The 23482-nt window shown below is 43.9% G+C and overlaps 2 protein-coding genes across 2 annotated transcripts; both read right to left on the bottom strand.

Annotated features, from left to right (window-relative positions):
- Positions 1 to 1627: 1627 nt before the first annotated feature.
- Positions 1628 to 23482, bottom strand: Zfp950l1 (zinc finger protein 950 like 1). The gene is made up of 4 exons (XM_063273852.1): positions 21136 to 23482; positions 14803 to 14929; positions 14390 to 14450; positions 1628 to 13249 (listed from the first exon to the last, which is right to left on the bottom strand). The coding sequence occupies exons 1-4, from the start codon at positions 21448 to 21450 to the stop codon at positions 11698 to 11700; spliced, it is 2055 nt and encodes a 684-aa protein (XP_063129922.1). The 5' UTR covers positions 21451 to 23482; the 3' UTR covers positions 1628 to 11697.
- On the bottom strand, positions 4652 to 5110 carry LOC100910895 (ubiquitin-conjugating enzyme E2 N-like). The gene has a single exon (XM_063273853.1). The coding sequence runs from the start codon at positions 5108 to 5110 to the stop codon at positions 4652 to 4654; it is 459 nt and encodes a 152-aa protein (XP_063129923.1).

The raw sequence follows: 23482 nt of genomic DNA, 5'->3' as shown, positions 1-23482 counted from the left end.
ACGTACTTATGTATCAGGCTGGCTCTGCTGTTTTACAAGCAACAGTAACTAATGCTTGTAAAGTACAGAATATGTTTTGGAAAGCAAAATACTTTTCTAATGCTTCAGACTCAGAAACGTAATTCAGGGAACACATAATTTGACTGTCCTGTTAGTTCCTTGTTGGGAGACATGCGGCTCAATCATTGAGAAAACAATCTGAGTGTCTAGGTCTTTGGAGAAGGCTGGCTTAGGGGCTAAGGCTGACAATGCAGAAGCAGCAGATGGGTCCCTGGTCAAGGCTTAGGCTGTGCAGATAGTTCCATGTTTATCCCTAAAAATACACTTCCAGAAAGCTATGTGAGGCCTGGCAACATGGCTCAGAGAGGATAGAAAAGCTCTTACCTTATAAACCTGAATGCAAGTCCCAGAGCTCATGCAAAGGTAAACAGAACCAATTCCACAAAGTTACCCTGATCTTCACACATGTGCCATAATATGTATGTGCCCCCACATTCACCATCACTGTACACACAACAAAATTAATAATTTTTGTCAAAAACTTTAAAAATAAATGTGATATGAAAACCATATTTTATAGCATTGGATCTTATACAAAGTGCACTCAGATAATAACATTAGTGTGGCAATCTCTTTGCATGTTATTTAGAGTAATGCACAATATGTGAGAGTGGTATAATCCCTGTGGTTCATATGAGAAAAGTGAAGCTCTCAGGAGACGAATGGAGGAGTGACAAACCAGCATCGGAGGAGTGAGCAGAAGAGCCTGAGAAGAAGGGGCTGTGAACATGAGAGATGAGTAGCAGAGCTCGACTCACCCAGTGGACAGGAAGTGAGGGCTGCAGAAGCTCAGAGAAGTGGGACCAAGGTGGAGGTGGAAGGCAACCTGAGCAGTGCAGGTGTCCCCTGCAAAGCTGTATGAGTTCTGTGCCAGGAGTAGCTTAGGAACAGAGAAGCCCTCAGCACAGTTTTGCGCTGTCTTTCTCGGTCTCACACCTAAGATGCAAACCATCCCTTTGTCTGTATCCAGTCTGTGTATGTCACCCACCCATGTGTTGCTCCATCGCTGTCTCTGTCCCAAATCTACTGTCACTGCAGCTCTGTGTTCAGATAACTTCCGTAGAAGCCCATTGCTACCACAGTGCTGTGTTCTCTCGCTACCTTTATCTTACTATGGAGTGGCGTTGCCATCCCACATCATCACAGGAAGAACAGTGCACATAATATTTTAAGGGTAAAACAGCCGATTTGCGTCACTTTTACTGTAGGATTCAGTTAAAATGGCTGTTAACCTGTTGTTGTGTTTAATGTATAGGCTAAAGTTAATCATCAACATCCATGTACAGAAAAACAGCACACATAAGGTTTGCTATTCCACTGGAGTCTCGACAGGCATTTCCCATGTGCTACTGAAGGACAGAGCACAGTACAAAAATACATACTGAATGCACTTGCCAGGACTAATGTGTTTATGCACACACCCAGTCCAAAGGAGAACATGGAAGCCACCATTTAATCAAAGCCTCCTTAGTAAATGTGTTTTCCACATGATGACACCTGGGCTGCCATGGTACCACGAACCAGGCGTAGGCCTGCAAGGTTTAAGAGAAAACACATACTCCGATCATTTGTGTTATGAAAATGCCAAAACTTTTACTGAGGTTCACAGAAGTTATACCCCAAGCCCACCAGTGAGAGCACAATGGAGAAACAAGTTTACATTCTCAGCAGGAAAACAGAAACCTTAACCCAGCACTGACTTGAAAAGATCTTACTGACTGGGTTAATCCACCATGGCCAAACAGAAAGGCCAGGATGTTCCTGTGTTAGGAACAAAAGGCTACCAAGGCACCGGCCAGGCTCAGCAGGGGCAGCCACTGACATGGCCCAGGAGGGTCCAACATCCATATATGTACAATTTTCAGCCAACTAAAGCTTAAGTACCAAAATATTTTTGGTTAAAGCTGTTTTATATGGGAATATTTCTACAATGAGATAATTCCTATAAAGCATGGAACACAAGTCCCGGCACACAGAGTTCAGTAAGTGTTAATGGTTTTTAATGTTAATTAAGTGTATTATGTAAGCGCCTGCCTTAGGAATCAGAGTAAAGAGCATAATTACTCCTCTTGGTGGCCCAAGGTCCTCATAGTAAATATTAATTACTTAATGGGGCTCTGAGCACGAGGACATCCTGGAAGTGGCCAGGAATTCTGGGGTTGTTGACTCCTGCACAGCTCCAGTGCGAGGGCTGCCTGATGGTGGGACTGGCAGTCAGCTGATTACCACTCGATCTATCGAGCCGTCGGTCCTCACGGCTGTCAATGTGCTGCACTGGCCATTTCTCACCTCACAATTTCCTACCTCCGAGCATCTCTGAGCCGAGACACTGAGCCGATTAAATATTGGAAAAACATACAAACAAGGACTGGACTATTTAACCAACCTCAACCCATTTGCCGATTGTTCAGAAACCTTGAGGTTTCCAGAGTGAAGTCTGTGAGTCTGTCCAGGTGCGATGCTGCATAGCTATAAGAACAGCAATCAAGAAGCTGAGGCAGGGGGATTGCAAGCTTGAGGCCAGCCTGAGCTACATAGTGATGCTCTGTCTCAAAAAATAAAATAAAGGAACAGGTAAGAGGCCCGCCTGCCTCAGAACTTTCCCACGCCCTCAGTTTGGATCCCAGAAAACCTAACCAAGAAGGTCCCCAAATCAAATGGGTGGTGTCTTAGTTGGGGTTTCTCCTGTCGTGAAGAGACACCGTGGACATAGCAACTCTTATAAAGGAAGATACTTAGTTAGGGTTGGCTTACAGTTCACAGGTTTAGTCCATTATCATCACGATTGACAGGCGTCAAGAAGAGAAACGGAGCAACTAGGCCCGGCTTGAGCTCCTGAACTCTCGAAGCCACAGTGACGAACTTCCTCCAAGAAGGCCGCACCTGACAGGGCCGCTCCTCATGGGCCAACGGCAGCCATTTTCACGCGGACCTCGCGGGCCGAGTGTCCTCAGCCGCTGTGCAGGTGGAGGGGCGCGGCGGGGACCGCCTGCCCACGGTGTTCGGGGCAGGGATGGCGTCAGGACCAGAAACACTTTCTAAAGTAAACAGTTTGCTCAAATGCCCACAGGTCTCTTCCTTCGTCCCTGTCCTTTAGAATGCGGAGCTGACATTTAATCAGGATTCAGGGGAATTAGAGCCCCACACCGCCGAGCTGGACTTGTGGTAGGTGCTCGCCGGGCCAACCCTTTCCTCTTATTCTTCTGATGTCGCACAGGCGCGGGCAGGGAGGAGGAAGGGCCCTGGCGGCTGCAGTGGAGACCGGGATGGAGTCGTGGGTCCTGGTCATTTCTGTTCCTCCTGAGGACGTGATTTTACAGAAAACTCCTCCTCGTGACTGAAGGAGATTTCCACAGCAGGACATAGACCGGCAGCCTGTGCGTCGGTGCCTGTCATGGCGTCGCTCTGCACAGGTCCAGGGGAGTCACCGACTGGGGATGTGAAGGTACTGCCGGGGTAGAAGGTGTGAAAGTCGCAGTCTCTTGTTCACAGAAGTGAATGGCTCATCCCCACTGTCTTGTTCCCTCTTTGTTGAAGTTTCTCTTTCTCCTGTTGAACGCGCACTCCTGGAGACGTCTGTTTTCCAGTCTCACCTGCGGCCAGCGCTCCTTACACAGGACACAGGTGGAGGACAGCGCTCAGGCGCCCCCTGGTGGCTTCTACTGAACAGATTTCATGTAATGAGACGACGAAAGAAATTCTGAGAAAGGTGCGGGGCTGTGTACAGTAAATTTCCCTTACACAAATGTTCGTGTGTGATGCTTATTTTATTAGAAAAAATTTATGATAGTTTTATAAATAATTAACTTTAATAATTACATTACACTATATGTAAATAAATTTTAAAAAGAAAAGATTTAAAATAAAATTAAATTTAAAAAAGTTTTCACAGTCTTTAATTTTAGAATAACAAAAAATATTTTACTAAAACATAAGATTTACAGAAGTTTCCAGACACTCCATACAAAATGGTCACAAGCTTTTTCTTTGTCCTTTGGGGGCTGGGAGAGGGGGCAGAGAATCTACACTTGAGAGCAAAGTCACAATGTTATTAGTGAGGGCTGTGATGTTTATTTAATGTTCCCATTTTGGATCAGACAATCAAGCTTGTCCATCTACAGCGTCTAAGGTTGGACTTGGCTACAGAGCATATTCTAAACAGCTGGTTACGTCCATTTAACCACTGCAATTAGATTCCTTAAGAGAGTGGAGGGGAAAGGAGGCCATAAAATTTAATTAAAACTACTTTCCCCCTAAAAAATAAAATAAAAATACCCATGCCCCTGGCAGCTAACCTGACAGCTACCTTCATTCACAGCGCCTTGCATTTAGACCATAAGGGGGAAAGGAGTCAAAGCAGAGAGTCCTGCTTCTCAGCAACCAGGGTGATGCTTCCAGGCTCTGCTCATGCTTTACAACAGCCAATCAGGACAAGACAGGTCTGCAAATGTGCATGTAATCGCCAAAGATGAAGATGCCTGGGCTTTTATTCCGTAATGTTTCTAAGACTGTGTCTATTAAATGCAAACAAAAAAAGTAAGAAGTCTTGGTGGAACAGGAGAAGTGGTGTACACTTGATGATCTGATCGACTTAAATGTTGTTCATGGCATAGAGCCTTGTCCATGCTCTCGCTGTTTCTATGGCTTGGGCTTCATTGCTCTTCCACTGCTCAGCTACATCGTTTGCTAATGGATCATCTGGATTAGGAGCTCTTAACAAAGTCTGGATTGATAGCAGAACTGTCCGGATCTGCAGTGCTGGGGACCACTTATCTTTCAAAATATCTAAACATATTTTTCCCAACTTGTCTACATTAGGATGATAAATTTTGGTCATGTAACGTACTTTAGGTGCTGCCATTGGGTATTCTTCTGGAAGGGATAGTTCGAGTTTAAAAGTCCCTGCATCAAAGGGAGAGTCCTGGGGACCAGCAATGACCACATGAAAATAACAGGCACTGCTCTCATCTGGTTCTGCTTTCAAGCTAGTAATTAGTTCTGCCAGCAAATGCTGGGTTTCCTTGATGATCCTGTGGGGCAGCCCGGCCATCTTGTCAGATCCCGAGTTCGGCCTCTGCTCCGCTCGTCTCACGAAGGAGTCGGTCTTTAATTTTAAAAGAAAAATTGTTTCTGGGTGAGTGAGTCTTTGAAGCACATTTCAGCAGCCTATTCCCAATGTGATCAGGACTCTAGCTGGAGGTCAGGATGTGCAAACTTGCTCAACTACGTGGATTTTACAGGACTGTGCTCCCACACCAAAGGGAACCTTCTGATCTGTAGTTTAGGTGCAGAGCATCAGGGTGACAAACCATCTTCTTCAAACAGACATAGAGCCTTTTGTCATCTCAAATAAATCTCACCTACCTTCTTAGGGAAGAGACAAGAATTCTCCCTTTTTTGGCAAGGGTTTTGCATTTTTATTGTTTTTTAAAAGATTTATTTATTTATTATATACAGTGTTCAGCCTGCACACCAGAAGAGAACACCAAGATCCCATCACAGATGGTTGTGAGCCTCCATGTGGTTGCTGGGAATTGAACTCAGGGCCTCTGGAAGAGCAGTCAGTGCTCTTAAGCGCTGAGCCATCTCTCCAGTACATTTTTATTCTTAACATAATTTCCCAGGATCACTGTATCCATATTTTAGTGAATGTACTTAAATTAAGTTTTCTGATCACGAACAAATTTATAGTAGATCAAGATGACTGGATGGAAGGAACATGCGTTGCACTTGGCAACAGTTTTCAAAAGCAAACTCTGTTAACCATCAATTAGTTGAGAGTTAGATGCTCAGTGAGTGACGCTGAGCAGCCACAACAACGTGGTTGAGTTAAATTGCACTCGATGCTTGTAGAATTGTGTAGTGTAGTAACAGCACAGAACCCAGACACATCCTCCTTACACGTAAGTCAGCTTAGATGTTTTACATTATTCAGTGTACTGTGGATTCTAAGAAAACACATAGAATTACTAGGAAATCGTGATCTCTGCATGAACATCAAAGACCAGAATTCATTGCCTGTTTGTCAGACAACGTTACCAAGGAGAAGCGGTGCAAGACCTCAGAGGCCAATCACAGACACAGGAGGGAAAGCTGTAAGGAAAACCCGCAGGACTTTTCTTTCCCTGTCCATCACTAACGTAGCCAGGGGCACTCTGGTCATTGTGTGTCGGCGCCAGCACCGACACGGTACCGAGAATCGGGCGAAAGCCTGTGGGATGAAAGAAGCACACACACACAGGTTATTCGTGTCAAGCCAGAAGAGGAAGAGAGCCTCTGGTTTCTTTATTGACCAAACTATATATCCAAAGAACACCACTTAGCAGGTATCTGTCAAGCACAGTGGGGAAGCCTGGCTGAGACTTCAGTAACAAAGGACCGACTATGTGGCCTGAATGAATTAGGGAAATAACCAGGAAGGCCAGCCTAATTCTGACTCAGGTGAGAAGTACCTGGCCAGACTGTTCCCAGTTGGGGACAAAAGGCTTCCACATGCAAGGGCAGGGCTCAGCAGGGGTCAAACCTTGCTGGAGACCCAGAAGGGTCTTGTTCTGGCTGACAACATTCTGTGAATGTAAACTTCTTGTGCCATAAATTACAGGGAGAGGCTTTTGATCCTACAATCTAAGACTAAGGCCACACAGTGACAAAGCAACCAGGCCCAAATCCAATACGGCTCCCACAATTGTGTGTTCTTCCTATGAACCTTTCAAATTCTAAAGAAGCTTGGAATTAAACATTTTGAAAACTAATAGTCACATAACAGGGATCTTTCTGGAAATGCTTCAAAGTGTCAGCAGCAGATCCCACGATCTGATGCTCTGTTGAATGGCAAGGAGGTGGACATGGAGGACGGTCTAGAAAGACTGCCATGTGAATCTTAAAGATACTCATCTCTACCCTGTCCAATCTGTGTCTGTGTTTAAATAAACACTAGTTTTTAAATAAAATAAATACTGTCAGAAGCTGGAGGGAGGCACCTTGGAACCCTCTCTTACATCTCATAACGCGATGGGGTGGTCCTCTCTGGCCAAGAATCATTGACTCTGATAGAGCATCTCCTGGAGTGATGGAGTCTGGCTTGAGACGGCCTTTCCTGTGCTTTAAGCTCTAGTCCCTCCTGGTCATTTTGATGCCTCTAATTGTGTCAAGTGAAACAGACTGTGTTAGAACTGATGCCTAGGTTTACTCCATACCCTAGAGGAACGGGCGTCCAGGAGCCAACACCAGTGGAGGCTGCTCTCTCTGAGTCTACTCCTCAATGTTGTCATCACCTCAGCAATTTCCCCAAGATTAGACAGATAATTTGTAGCACAGGGTTCCGCATCCATGAATTTCTGCTTGGAAAACCTGGGCATGATATCCACACCTATAATCTCACCCTTCAAGAGGTAGAGGTCTGAGGATCTCCAATTCAAGACAACCCTGGCTGCATGTGATATTCTATCTTAACACATCACTGTCCTCATGGGGAAAAAGAAATGGAAAATAAAAGGAGGTGTAGAAGGAAATATTATCTTCATAATGGGTGTGACTTTGAGTTTTATGGTTATATTATTACTCTGGGAGAGAGTGCAAGATACAAGCTTTTGTGGTTATAAGGAACACAGTATTTTGGAAGAAAGATTTTGTCTTTGTGTTTTTAAAAAGTGTGATTAGGGACTGGAGAGATGGCTCAGAGGTTAAGAGCACTGTCTGCTCTCCCAGAGGTCATGAGTTCAATTCCCAGCAACCACATGGCGGCTCACAACCACCGATAATGAGATCTGGTGCCCTCTTCTGGCCTGCACGTATACATGCAGGTGGAACTCTGTGTACATAATAAATGAATCTTTAAAAAAATTAAAAAAAAACAAAAACAAACTGTGATTAGGCTCTGGGAACCCCAGAGTCATACTGATCTGATTTAAGAGAGGGAGACTGCCAGAAAAATTAGATTCAGGAGAATCAAACAGGATATCTCGATTCTAAACTTTTGTCTTGAGAGTTGTATTTTGCAGAATGTGCCTACTTAAATTCCTGGTCTCAAGGACTTTTAGCTGGGTCAGGTCAGGACACATCGGCTACAGCATTTGCTTCATTCTTCCTACCCCCTACCCACAATGATATCTCAATGCCCATGTACAGCTTGAAGAAGTTATGGAGGAGTCGTCGCCCCAATTCCCTGGACTTTTGAGGGGCTGAAAGTGGTTATTCTAAGGTTGTTTTATGAGGAATTTAGAAATGGTTGTAATTTAACAGGGAGGAATTAGCTAGATTTAGTTATACAGTCATAATCTCATTTGGTAACTAAGCTAAAATCATATCTTTACTTTGGTATAGAATTTGTTAAAAAAATTTGTAAAAAGTACAAGGTTTAGACTCAGTCCTTCTATTGATGCCATTACAAATTTATGAGCTGATTACACATGTCAGTTGTGGGGCCAAATAGCAAATTCATGGCTCTGAGTTTGCTAGTGAACTTTCTTTTTTTTTTTTTTTTTTCGGAGCTGGGGACCGAACCCAGGGCCTTGCGCTTCCTAGGTAAGCGCTCTACCACTGAGCTAAATCCCCAGCCCCGCTAGTGAACTTTCAACATAAGATAAAAACCCCTAACCCTATGCTCCCCACCCCAACCATAAACACTAAACTTAAATCCTAAACCGAACCCGAACACCCTAACCCTCACCCAGACATGGAGTTGCAGAGTTTGGAGTCTGCCCAGCTGCCCAGGAATGTCTTGCTGTGAGGATTACAGCTCAGTGATTCGATGAATCTCAGGAGAGACTTTGAATTTTTAACATTATTGAGACTGCTATAGATTATGGGGACTTGGGAAGTTGGATTAAATGTACTTTGCATTATGCTATGTTTAGGTATGGGCCATACAGACTCATGTGTTTGAACAAGTCAATGGGAACCAGAGAGTGGAATGGGATGATTTGTATAAGCTCCGCCCAGGGGATGGCAGTACTAGGTGTGGCCCTGTTGGAGGAGGTGTGGCCTTGTTGAGGGAGGTGTGGCCTTGTTGGAGTGGGTGTGTCACTTTGGCATGACCTTTCAGACCCTCATTCTAGCTGCCTGGAAGCCAGTATTCTGCTAGCAGCCTTCAGATGAAGACGTAAAACTCTCAGCTCCTCCTGCACCAGGCTTGCCTGGATGCTGCCCTGCTCCCGCCTTGATGATAATGGACTGAACCACTGAACCTCTGAACCTGTAAGCCAGCCCCAGTCAAATGTTGTCTTTGATAAGACTTGCATTGGTCATGGTGTCTGCTCACAGCAGTAAAGCAGTGGGTGTGGATTTATAGACTGATGGTCTCTGGTTATCTATGTCAACTTCAGACAAGCTGGAGTTATCACAGAGAAAGGGGCCTCCCTTGAGAAATTGCCTCCATGAGATCCAGCTGTAAGGCATTTTCTCAATCAGTGATCAATGGAGGAGGACCCAGCCTGTTGTGGGTGGGGCCAACCCTGGGCTGGGGGTCCTGGATTCTATACAAAAGCAGGCTGAGCAAGCCATGGGGAAGCAAGCCAGGGAGCAGCACCCTCCATGGCCTCTGCATCAGCTCCTGCCTCCAGGCTCCTGACCTGCTTGAGTTCCAGTCCTGACTTCCTTTTGTGATGAACAGCAACGTGGAAGTGTGAGCTGAATAAACCCTTTCCTCCCCAGCTTGCTTCCTGGTCATGTTTTGTGAAGGAACAGAAACCCTGACTAAGACAGTTATGTAGTCTTTGTTCTATCTCAGTGGGAACTGCGTGGCTCTAACTTTCAGCCTGATAGTCCAAGTCGAAGTTGCAGAAAGAAAAAGGAACACTTGGAAAAGTGATTTTAGCATTTATTACTAAGTTGTAAAACGTTTCCTATGAAAGCTCTCTAAGCAAAAGGGGGAAAACAGAATGAATGAAAAAGGGGGATCAGGGAAATATTTCCCTCTCCTCTCTTTGTCCTCAGTACGTATACATCTTTCAGAATAGAAGAACGCATGTTAAAGAGTTGAGCACAAGTTTACACAGAAATTTAAATCAGACATTGAATAAAAAGCTAACATCAGTGAATGTTTACATGCATATCCATTAGGAGAAATTACCTGGCTAAACGTTCATCACCTGTCTCAGCTCCACAGGTTCATCAAGATTTTAAAACCAAGTAACTAAGTTATTAGTGAAGTTTTGTATAGATAAACTCAGTCAATATCTTATCTTCTGTCCTAAAATAAGTCATTAGTTCCTTTTGATGACCTTCGGTGAACGGTTTTACAACCTCTTGGAATGTGCTCTGAGAGGTAGAAAGTCTGACTGCCATCTAGAAGCCACGAACCGCTAACACGTGGGGAACTGGCAGAGCTCTCATTGCTGTTTTGACTATCAGAACGGACCTACACTAGCAGTCCTGCAATAAAATATCTTAACAAATACTGATATAATTTCAGGAATTCTTATAGGATCATCAATAAGTATCAAGAAATCATCTATCTCTCTACGTAGCCTCACTACAAGACAGAAAATCTTCATAAATGTGCAGAGAGCTGCTCAAAATGGTGGGCTAATACCTAGTGATTGTCCCATATGTTTAATGACAGGAAAAGCATATTAATAGCAGGAATCTTTCCTAGAGTGGTTTTCTCCTGGGCCCTGACTACGGGAGGACATCTGCAATGGATTACTATACCAAGGAAGACCATCTCAGGAAGATCACCTGCCAGTTATTAGCTTGTTGGCTCCTGACACTAACCTAACCATGACCCGGAACTGCCCTTCCACCCCTAACCTGTCCCTAAGCTCAGCCTCAGCCCTGACCGTCTAATCATATCCCCCTAACCCTCTAACCCTAACCCTTAACTTTGTAACCCCAACCACCTTAAACCCTAACCTTCTAACCCACCCGGCCTCACTACATCAAACTCTTGGCCTTTACTTTGACCAGGTGATTGATCCTGTTATGGATCTATGCAGATTTCAAAACACAGAGACTTTACCACATTGAGCACATCCATAAGGTTTTTCTCCAGTATGGGTTCTTTTGTGCATCCAGAGATAACTGTGAAGGGCAAAGGCTGTACACTGCTTCCATTCACAGGGTTTCAGGGAATGGAAGTGTGAATACTTCTGCTATAGCGAGGACTACAGAAATGTTCAAAGGCTTCGCTATATCCAACACTTTCACAGGGGGTCTCTCTCGTGTAATATCTTTTATGCCTTTTGTCTTAATTTGGATTTTATTGCTGTGAAAATGTACTATGACCAAGGCAACTCTTATAAAGGGCAACCTTTAATTGGTGGGTGGTGTACAGATTCAGTCTATTATCATCAAGGCTGAAGAATGGCAGTGTCCAAGTAAACACGGTGCTGTAGGAGCCGAGAGTTCTACATCTTGATCAGAAGGCAGCAGGAGAAGACTCTTCTGCCCTGGGTGGAGCTTAAGCATAGGATCTCAAAGTCCAGCCCCACAGTGCACAGTTCCTTAGAGGCCACATCTCCGAATAGTGCCACTAGCTATGGGCCAAGCATATTCAAACCACCCTATCTCTGAAGATCATTCCGACCTGTAAAGACTTTACCACGTTGGTTACATCCATAGGGTTACTTTCTAGTATGTGTTCTTGTATGCACTCGGAGGTGACCTGATTGTGAATAGCCTTTACCACATTGATCACATTCATGGGGTTTCTTTCCAGTGTGTGTGAGTTCTCTTATGTACGAGGAGATAACTAGGATATGCAAAGGCTTTACCACACTGATCACATTTGTAAGGTTTCTCTCCAGTATGTGTTACTTTATGCAGTTGGAAATGACTCTGTTGTGCAAAGGCTTTACCACATTGATCACATTCATAGGGTTTCTCTCCAGTGTGAGTTCTCTTATGTACGTGGAGATAACTAGGATATGCAAAGGCTTTACCACACTGATCACATTTGTAAGGTTTCTCTCCAGTATGTGTTACTTTATGCAGTTGGAAATGACTGTGTCGTGCAAAGGCTTTACCACATTGATCACATTCATAGGGTTTCTCTCCAGTGTGAGTTCTCTTATGTACGTAGAGATAACTAGGATATGCAAAGGCTTTACCACACTGATCACATTTGTAAGGTTTCTCTCCAGTATGTGTTACTTTATGCAGTTGGAGATGACTGTGTCGTGCAAAGGCTTTACCACATTGATCACATTCATAGGGTTTCTCTCCAGTGTGAGTTCTCTTATGTACGTAGAGATAACTAGGATATGCAAAGGCTTTACCACACTGATCACATTTGTAAGGTTTCTCTCCAGTATGTGTTACTTTATGCAGTTGGAGATGACCATGTCCTGCAAAGGCTTTACCACATTCGTTACATTTGTAGGGCTTTACTCCAGTATGTGTTGCTTTATGTATTTGGAGAGCAGTGCTAAATGCAAAGGCTTTACCACACTGATCACATTTGTAAGGTTTCTCTCCAGTATGTGTTACTTTATGCAGTTGGAAATGACTCTGTTGTGCAAAGGCTTTACCACATTGATCACATTCATAGGGTTTCTCTCCAGTGTGAGTTCTCTTATGTACGTGGAGATAACTAGGATATGCAAAGGCTTTACCACACTGATCACATTTGTAAGGTTTCTCTCCAGTATGTGTTACTTTATGCATTTGGAGATTACTGTGTCGTGCAAAGGCTTTACCACATTCGTTACATTTGTAAGGTTTCTCTCCAGTATGAATCCTTTCATGTCTTCGAAGATGACAAGGATATGCAAAGGCTTTGCCACATTGATTACATTCATAGGGTTTCTCTCCAGAGTGAGTTCTTTTATGTACTTGAAGATAACCAGGATATGCAAAGGCTTTACCACACTGATTACATTTGTACATTTTCTCTCCAGTATGTGTTACTTTATGCATTTGGAGATGGCTGTGTCCTGCAAAGGCTTTACCACACTGATTACACTTGTAAGTTTTCTCTCCAGTATGTGTCCTTTTATGTCCTTGGAGATGACTGTGTTGTGAAAAGGCTTTACCACACTGACTACATTTGTAGGGTTTCTCTTCCGCAGGTATTATATTATGCATTTGGAGACTACTGTGATGTGCAGAGGATTTACCTTTTTGAATACCTTCATAGGGTTTCTCTCCAGTATGAATTCTTTCACACCTTTGAGGATAACTGTGACATGCAAAGGCTTTACCACACTGCGTATATTCAGAGGGCTTCTCTCCAGTAGAACTTCTTTTATGCCTGTAAAGATAATTGGCACAGGTGAAGCTTTACCAAATTCTATATACCAATTAATCTCTTTACCTGCAGGACTTAATTCTACAATGTGGTCTAATTGTAAAGAGAAATCACATCTTAAGGGTTTATCACTTAGTTTACAATCATGGTTTCCCCTTCATTGTGGGTTGTTTTGTGTCTTTTAAGACACCTGTAATGGTAACATGGCTCACATCTGTAGCGTCCTTTTTCTCTATGAGATTTTTTCACATATTTGAAGGGGAATGGAAGATCTCAGAGCTTTACCACACTAAGTGCATTCATAAATTTTCCTATATTGTGAAATATACTATGTTTACATACTATATTGGCAAAGAAACCCTGGACAAAACAGAACACAATTTCCACATTCCTAGTACTCATAAGGATGATCTGCAGTGTGAGTTTATTCCCAGTGAAGTTGGAAATTCAACCAATTATAAACTTGTTCAAACTGAGAACGTCTACTCAAATGGGAACTGCTATATATATTCTAATTGTTCTGGGAGAGAGAGAGGTACATCGCTTCTTTCCATATCCCTATGTCCACATGGCTTGTATCCATTGTGACACATGGTATAGCTATTAAAAGGAGAATAAGAAATTAAAGATTTCTACATTGCATTCACACCGTTTGAATTTTTGTTCATCAGACATGTGGTAATGGGATTAAGGTTTCTCCTCAACAACATTCTTGACTCTCATAAACTGCCCCCTGACTTAAACTTGGCAATGTTACTATATAAGTAATCAATTTTACTAATGTATATTTGGTTATTAGAAACATATACTGATCCTATTCAATATGTCAATGTAGATATAAATATATATCTTTTGCAGTATGTGAGTGGTGTGAAACTAAACAGAGTGGCCGTTCTACAGAGTAGCTTTAGTGTTGCTAGGATTCAAATGGTAATGTCTGCTAAGGCATCACTTCCTTTTCTTCTTTCTTAGAGGAAAACACAATCAGACACCTGACATTGAGGCACATGGTTTGTGAGAATTTAATGATCACAGATACACCTGAAGAAGTACTTTTTTACATTGTTGCTTTTCTTTAAAACTTCCAGGACACATTAAAATTTCTTCAAAGCATATTCATAGCAATTTGCACTCGAAAATTACCTTCCATGTCTTCTGGAACTTTGACAATGTTCTTCAATATTACGGTCTCCCCAATTGTAGCCTAAAATATAGTTCCAGAAAATGTATAAATATATCATTGGAAATTAGGCAAAATTTAAGTTGCTATGTTTAGCAAACCTGATTTATTCACCTCCTTCTTCCTCAATCTCAATTGAAATTATAGAAAAGCATTAGTAGCAAAGAGATAGTTGTTCCCTTATTTTAAAAAGTGAGCCCTGGGTTCGGTCCCCAGCTCCGAAAAAAAAAGAATAGAAAAAAAAAAAAGTGAAAGAGGGGTTGGGGATTTAGCTCAGTGGTAGAGCGCTTGCCTAGCAAGTGCAAGGCCCTGGGTTCGGTCCCCAGCTCAAAAAAAAAAAAAAAAAAAAAAAGTGAAAGAAAGTTCACTATCTTACCTACAGCAGTGAGGTTCCTGTAGGTCTCCAGCATCACATCTTTGTAGAGATTCTTCTGTGAAGGATCCAGCAAAGCCCATTCTTCTGGAGTCAAGTTCACATGCACATCATCATAGGTCACTGCATCCTAACATATCCCACACATGTGTACATCAGAATCCATGATACTGACATCACTGTAAATGTATGCTTCACACAGAATCACTGTATGATTCTGGTGCTTCCCCCACTTATTTCTTGACACAGAAGTTCTAATGTAATTACCAAGTCATCGAAGAAGGAAACTGAATAATGAGGTTCACCTCTGTCACCTCATTGCCCTTTGAATAGGATATAGAGCCTTGCAAGAGAAATGCCAATTAAAAGAGGGGGTGGGGGAGGAAGAGGGAGAAGGGGAGGGAGGGAGGGAGGGGGGGGGCATGACAAGCAAAGAGTACTGAGCACACATCAGAGAAATTGTATGAACAGTTACTAACTACGGAAAATGATGGCCAAGCTGAGTGTATTGCCTCTTGCAAGCGTTGAATCCCAGCATTCAGGAGGCAGAGGCCGGTATCTCTCGCTGAGTTGGATGCCAGCCTGGTCTATCCAGGACATCCAGAGGTGCATATTAAGACCCTGTCTCCCCTGTAAAAAATCAATCAAAGATAGGAAGGACTTGCAGGTTTTTACTGGAGTTCCTACAAAGAATTACATATTCACTCCAGTTCTGTATTCATCCTCAGCAATCCTGAAGTGCCCTAGAGCTTAAACTCTAACAGTAATGAGATCTTACTAAGGGGGATGCATCCTTAAACCATACAGATGGACAGGTGAAATATTGGCAATGTAAAGGTTGATTCTAAACCAGCAGCATAGGACAGGAGAGAAGGCTCAGCCTAAGTACTGTGAGCCAGTACTTACAAGGGGCTCACAAGTATTCATTACTCAAAGTTCAGGGATCTGAAGCCACCCTCTGACTACTATGGGGACCAGGCATACATGATGTGCATATTCATGCACAGGCAAAATACTCATATTCATTCAAAAAATAAAAACAAACAAGAGGTAGGAAGAATGTCACCTGCAATCCAGTGACTCAGAAAGCTCGGCAGTGAAGCGCAGGCAATATTAATGTCCTGAATACACGACATGCTGAGAAAGGGAATATTCTCCCTCCCAAATTTCAAAGTTCACAATGTGGATGAAGATCAGCACAACAGCATATGCTTGACTTGTACCAAAACCAACATCCCACGCCCATCAGTCAAAAATATAAAAACAAACAAACAAACAAACAAACAAACAAACAAACAGCAAAATCTAGGCATACTGGCCCACATTTAATCCCAGCTCTCTGGAGCCAGGGTCACGTGGACCTTTAGGTTTGAGGCTCACATGTTCTACACCCCTACTCTCAGGACAGCCAGGCCACACAGAGAAACTTTGTCTTTAAAAACTGAAACCAAAACAACAAAATTAGAAATATAAAAACACCAGGCTCCCAAAATAGTTTAGCATTGAATAACAACAGTTTCAACTGCGTCTCCTGTGATTTAGGAAGTCTATAATGGTGAAGGCAAGACAACATGAGAACGAAGCTGACTTATCAGATTCAATCACAACACAGTAGACACACACACGCACACATACACACACAGAGAGAGACAGACAAACACACACAGACACACAGAGACAGAGACAGACAGACACAGCAGACAGAAGACGCACAGAGACATAGAGACAGACAGACAGACACACACACACACACACACACACACACACACACACACACACACAGACACACACACACACACAGACACACCAGGAAACAGGGTGAGTCTACAGACACTCAAATCTCATCCACAATAAGCAACAGAAAGGTTCCTCCTAGAAAAGCTTTTATTGAGAGGACTGAGTTGGCCAGAGCCAGGCTGACTCCATGACAGGCTGAGAAATGACAGTCAGGGAGACTAGGCCGAAGTCTCTGTTTCCCAGAACTGGAAAAATCCTAAACAAGTCGATTCCAGGAAAACCTCCCCTCACAGGAAGCCAATCAGGAGCTGCCAGGAGCTGCCCCTGCCACCAGTACTGAGCCAAGAATAGTTAATCAGCAGTGGTTCCAGAAATTTCCCTAAATTCCCCAGATATTGACCAATCCCAAAGACACCAATAGCCCTGGAAATTGAGCCAACCAATCGGGATAAAGGTCACCTGCTCCTCTCTGGAATTCCCCTCATTGAGTTTCAATTGAGCTTGCAAAGCTCACATGTCTGTCTCCACCCTGGTGAATGGTAAACCCCTGCATGACAGAATTCTGCAGAGTAAAACGCTCTTTCCGTTTGCAAGGTATCTGAGTCTGGGGTCTTCCTTCAGTGACTCTTGGACCCTAACATTATAAATTACCCCACAGAAAGCTACAAAGGAGAGAAGCGTTCAAAGACATCATCCTGTCTGGGGGCTTTCTGACTCCATCAACTACATTCTCACCCCGGTCACTGTAGGCTCATGGTCATCCATGATGAAAATGCATTTAGTTTAACTTCAATGATCCTAGCAGCCTGCAGCAGCCTCTACACTCTACAAATGCCCAAAGTCTCGTCTGACACTCCTGATTGCCACAGCTTGTAAAATCAGAGAGCGAGTTATATCTTCCCAACACACAAAGGCACAGAATATGCATCCCATTCCAGTAGAGAGGAATGTGTACACAGGGAGGGAGGATTGGAGAGAAGCAAGAAACCCAGCAGGACAAACACCAAATCCCGTAGCTCTGTCTCAGACACATGGGGCCTCAGCCTCAAAAGGCTTACATGGCCCTATCCCGGCAACTTCTCATACATCTCTCGGCTTCGTTACCTCCACTCCCTATATGCAGCTCTCCATGACAGGTGTCCCATAGCTTAAGGATCTCAATATCTTCTGGTCTCAAAATGCAACTCAGGCTTCACGCTCACCGGTTCATGCAATGCACTCTCACAGCATCCTCCCTCCCTGGGGTTCTGCCAAACATAGATGCCTGAACAGTGCTGAACTGAAACCACAGGGAAAGAATCATGACTTAAATTTTACATCTTTCTTATTTCCAGAACTTGGGTGATCCTGCAAGGTTTGGATTCTAATGTGGGGTGGACCCTGCTCCACCAGCTTGGACCACAGCTGTAGTAGGTTTTGTATGAAGTTCCTTCCTGGGTCTAGGATTCACTTTCCTATTCCTTCCATTAATTGAAGGCTTAGCATGAGGGAGTGTTTCCCTCAGGACACCTTCTGCGATGGTTTGTATATGCTGGCCCAGGAAGTAGCACTATTTAGAGGTGTGTCCTTGCTGGAGTAGGTGTGCCGCTGTGGCCATGGGCTTTAAGACCCTACTCCTAGCTGCCTGGAAGCCAGTCTTCTGCTAGCAGCCTTCAGATGGAGACGTAGAGCTCTCAGCTCCTCCTGCACCAGGCCTGCCTGGATGCTGCCACGCTCCTGCCTTGATGATAACGGACTGAACCTCTGAAGCTGTAAGCCAGCCCCAATTAAATGTTGTCCTTGGTCACGGTGTCTGTTCACAGCAGTAAATCCCTAACTAAGGCACCTTCTTAGGCTTTCGATCCTGAGCAAGGACCTGCTCTTTAGTGGTGATGATCTCTTTGAAAATTCATACCTGTCTCAGCATTTGGCTGCCACCTGAAAATTCCCAGACCTGTTTTTCTCTATAAACCACAGACTCTATATTAATTCTACCCCACTTCTTGCTTTTTTTCCCCCACTGTAGTCCTGAATGAGGTACTAGTAATAATCATCCAACAGATTCAATATTCCACGTAAAAATACAGCCTATTATTTTGTAATTCTGCCTTAATCAATTTCTCAGGGCATGAGAAAAATATGACTTCTGTCTGCATTTCTGACAAAACTCAAATCTTCCAGGTGCTACAAGAAGAGAGGGAGGTGCCTCTGGCTATGAACAGATGTCCTGGGCTGGAGAGATGGCTCAGTGGTTAAGAACACTGACTGCTCTTATAGAGGTCCTGAGTTCAAATCCCAGCAACCACATGGTGGCTCACAACCATCTGTAATGCGTTCTGATGCCCTGTTCTGGTGTCTGAAGACAGCTGCAGTGCACTCACATCAATAAAATAAACAAATCTTTAGAAAAAAAGAGAACAGGTGTCCTAAGTATACTTCAACAAATTACTACTTGTTAGCTTTTGGCTTTGCTTCCCACACTACTGTGGGGTATAAAAAGTCTATGAAAAATAAACTCAAGGCTCTGAGTGCTGCACTAACCAGCAGGCCTCCCAAATCTAACTCCTGGCTTTGCATCTTTTTTCTGCCTTTCCTATCTTTCATCCTCCAATCTCCTCAGACACTGTTCAACGCGTGCTGGTGGGTTGACTGCAAGGAAAGAAATTAGATTCAAGGATCTCTTTCTCTTCAGTCCTTGTTTCTCTCCTATCTGGTGTTAGTGGTGGAAGGGGGACGGGGGATTAATGGTGGAGAAAAAGGAAAAACCATAAAGTAGCAAAGCCCAGCTACACTGGTTATTGCTAAAAGAGGAGCTGACCTAGGGCACATTTTGCATCCCGTGTATGCTGTCACCCTTAGGTCCCTGTTAGGTTCACGTTGCAGGTTATGCTCTGAACAATTTAAACATGGACTGGAGACTGCAGGTCTAGCCACTTAAACAGATGGGACATTTACACAGTGAGTGGAAGGTCCCAGACGATGAAAAACATATACGGGAGGTCTTACACAAGCGATGTCTTATGCTAAGTTCACTTCTTAAGAAGAGTGTCACCTCGTACACCACTCACATGTGGTAAATGGAAGGAAACGAGAGACTTCTATGAAGTCACAGAAGCAACAGGTCACACTCAGGAGTCTAACCAAACAGTGGGAACTCAGGGAATCTCAGAAACATTACTGACCAAGCCAACAGTGGCCTTGGGATGGACACCAAAATCTCATAAGGTGGGAAGAGTTGTGTTCTCCGAATCTGAAGCAACCCCTCCCCGAGGCCCTGGCCTCTGAGGTTACCATCTCCCCCAGCCATATTCATGGTGTAGAGAAGGAGTGCTGTTTTCCGTCTATACCTCAGCCTCAGGAAAAGCTCACAAGGCCTAGGCCTTAGACTGGCTGTGCCAAGCATGTTCCTGGGTTTCAAAAGGAGCTATGTCATGGGGACCTCAGGGAAAGAAAGCCTTGCTTGACCTGCCCAGCACTCAACACAACCATGGATTTTAACCTTTTCAAATGGTTGTCAGCAGGTGTCATCCTGCCCATGTGGCAAAACTGAGTTTTTCTCAAGAAGAACTGAACGTTTATTGCACACCAGGCCCTAATGTTGATTGTGCTCCTGTAATGCCCCACTGAGCAGCTTGTTAGAGGCCTGCTCTTTGACATGGGGATGGGCCTGGTGGCTGGTTGTAAGTCACACTTGTTTCCTTTGTTATGGCTTGGAGCCATGTTTCTGGACAACCCTGGTGGCATCCTGATCTCTAACAGGCCAGGTTAGCACACTTACCTGTGGGGTGCTTTACAGGCAGCCCTCCCTCAGCTAAGTTTTCGGTGTGACTTTCGATATCCTAAGAATTAGTAAATACTTTACACCGTCAATTCTACTGTTTTACATCACAGCGCGATATTGAATGGCTACCCAGCACTAGAGATGCCTTTTACAACCTCCACAAAATAACTCCAAATGGATTTTACACCTTAATTTTAGACATTGCTTTTTTTTTTTTTTCCCGGAGCTGAGGACCAAACCCAGGGCCTTGTGCTTGCTAGGCAAGCGCTCTACCACTGGGCTAAATCCCCAACCCCTATACCTTAATTTTAAATGTTAAGAACGGAACTGGTGGGCTGGAGGGATGGCTCAGTGGTTAAGAGCACTGACTGCTCTTCCAAAGGTCCTGAGTTCAATTCCCAGTAACCACATGGTGGCTCACAACCATCTGTAATGAGACTGGATGCTCTCTTCTGGTGTGTCAGCTACAGTATATATATATATATATATATATATATATATATATATATATATATATATATATATATATATTTTTTTTTTTTTTTTTTTTTTTTTTTTTTCTTTTTAAAGAAAGGAACTGCTAGAAACTAGGGCTCTCTGGACTTGGCATCCTGACAAGCCACTCTCCCAAATGCTGTGCGCGGATGCAGCCCCACCGTGAAGTTATTCGGGGGCTACCACTGGGTCGAGCTAGTGGCTAGGAGCGCATGAGATCGCACAGGTGGCCGCGTATGGATGCGGGTTCCCCCTCGCCCCCGCCCCAGGAAAAACCCACCACATCGGCTCCCACTGCCCAGCCCCCTGCTCCTCCCGGTCTTTGGCAGTGACCCTGTGCTCACCATGCCACAACTGCAGAGCCTGCCTGAGCGCGCCCCACAGCATCCAGTTGCAGGACAGAGGCTTCGAGCCCGTGCAGCTCCTGGGAAGAAGCCGCCGCGTGGTCGCAGAAGATCCCGCCTCCTATTCTGATTGGCACGACTGGAGGCTTTGATTGGCCAGTGAGTCTTGAATGGCACGAGCACCTTCCTTAGGATTAGAGCGTGCATAAGGGACTCAGTAGAGGTTCTTGACCTGGGCTTCCAGTCCAGGACCGGATCTTTTCCAGATCTGCAGAGATTGTAGCTCTTGTGCTGGTTCACCGATAGCCTAACCATCTGTCTCCGGGACCAGCCCCAGGGAGGCCCTACCACTCCACCCACCACTGCTCAGTCGCCCGCTCCTCCCCTGTGTGGGCAGTGACCCTGTGCTCACCAGGTCCTGACTTCAGCCTGAGCTCCCCTCGCAGCACCCAGTAGGCTCTTTCCCTTCTTCCTCCTGGAATCAGGGTAAATAGCTTACATAGCCCATTACTCAACTTGCAGTAAGTTATCGATCTGTCCCACAAGCGGAAGGGGACCCACGATATTAATAATTAAAGAGAGATTTTGGGAAAATAGGATTTTTGGTTTCTGGCTGCTGTGATTCACGTAATTTAACAGGGAGGAATTAGCTAGATTGAGTTATACAGTCATAATCTCACCTGGTAATTAAGCTAAAACCGTATCTTTACTTTGGTATAGAATTTGTTAAAAAATTTTAAAAGTACAAGGTTTAGAGTCAGTCCTTCTATTGATGCCATTACGAATTTCTGAGCTGATTACACATGTGATTTAAGGGCCAAATAGAAAATTCAGGGCTCTGAGTTTGCTAGTGTACTTTCAAGATAATAAGATAAAAATGGAAAACAGTCCAGATTGTTCTATATAGATAGACGGTTGTCAAAAATGTCAGAAATCCACAACCTCTCAGGTCTGGAAGCCATGTTAGTCTTCCTATGTTTATAGATAGTTGGTCATTCTCAGATTTCTGACTGGGTTGAAGACTGATTATAGTCTCATAGCCTATCAGTCTGTTTAACTCTGAAAATACATATTTTATTAGATAGTTATCAGATAGTATACAAGCTAGCCAGGATATTACATAGATTTTAAGCCTTTCTTAAGCTGGAATGGATAACTAAATGTTCTGCTTAACTGATATAGTGTTGGACTGGGTGTTAGATATATTTTATGCTTTTAATTACAAAATGATAATAGTTGTGCTCAGCTTATATTTGAGAGAAAAGTTTTTTTTTAATTAGACAAAAAGGGTGAAATGCGGGATGGTGTCATACAGGTGAGGCAGGTACGGGATAGAATGAGTCCTGTCATTGGACGAGAAGGAAGGGTGGGCGGGAGAAAAGCTTGAAGGAAGAGGAGGAGACTGAAATGGAAAGGACTTGAGACTGGAGGAGAAGGTAGAGAAGCCACGGAGAGAACATGGAGGCTGACGTTAAGATTCCACCCTGTGTATTTATAGGTTGTTATGAATGTTCTTAAGGGATGGATGTGTACAGGGCCTTGTATGTATAAGTGGGCGATTATATCTTATCCATCGGATCAGGGGTTGTTGTGTTGTGTGTTCTCTCATGTGGAGGATGGAGGTTGGGAGAGTGTGTGGCAGCAGAGACACTGGGCGCCCCAGGGTTGGGATGTGAGTTTCTGCCAAGAGCAGATATCTTGGGGCACTGCAGTGCTAGACCCAGTGGGAGTAGAAGAAAACCATTTAATATAATTTTAGAGCAACAGATATAGATGAGGAAAAATGAAAGGAGAAAGGAGAAGGAGGACGGAGAGACATTTAAAAGATGTTACTTCTGTATCAAACATGCAGAGATCTAACTGCTTATCACGGTTTCCTAATAAACCAATGTATTTTCTTAGAATCCACATTGTATTGACTATTGAACACTACACAATTTTACATAGGAGGCCTGACCAGACGTGATATCGATGAGGGGGCCTGGAACCAACGTCCCATGTATACAGAGAACTGACTGTTACCTACACCTTACAAAAAGTGTCAAGGTGATCATCAGAATCTAAGGGAAAATTCATTAATGCAGATGAGTCTGACCCATGTATGGCTACACAGGGTCAGTGTGGGGAGGTGGCACAGACTCAGTGATCAGCAAGATCCCTCCCTCCTGTCTCTTCATAGCCTGCTCTATGACCAGAGTTGTCCAAAGAGAAAATAGAAGGCAAGACCCAGAGATAGTAACCAGTGCTCTCTGCTTTTTAACTTCTCTCTGAAGATATTGGTTGGGAGGTCACCTACAGGAAGTGCATTAAACAGCATCCACCATAAACCTGACGGATCTCCCGCTTC

Source organism: Rattus norvegicus, chromosome 14 (genome assembly GCF_036323735.1).
Source record: "Rattus norvegicus strain BN/NHsdMcwi chromosome 14, GRCr8, whole genome shotgun sequence".
Taxonomy (NCBI): Eukaryota; Metazoa; Chordata; class Mammalia; order Rodentia; family Muridae; genus Rattus; species Rattus norvegicus.
The sequence above is the reverse complement of the archived record's forward strand: the minus strand, read 5'-3'. Positions and strand labels throughout refer to the sequence as shown.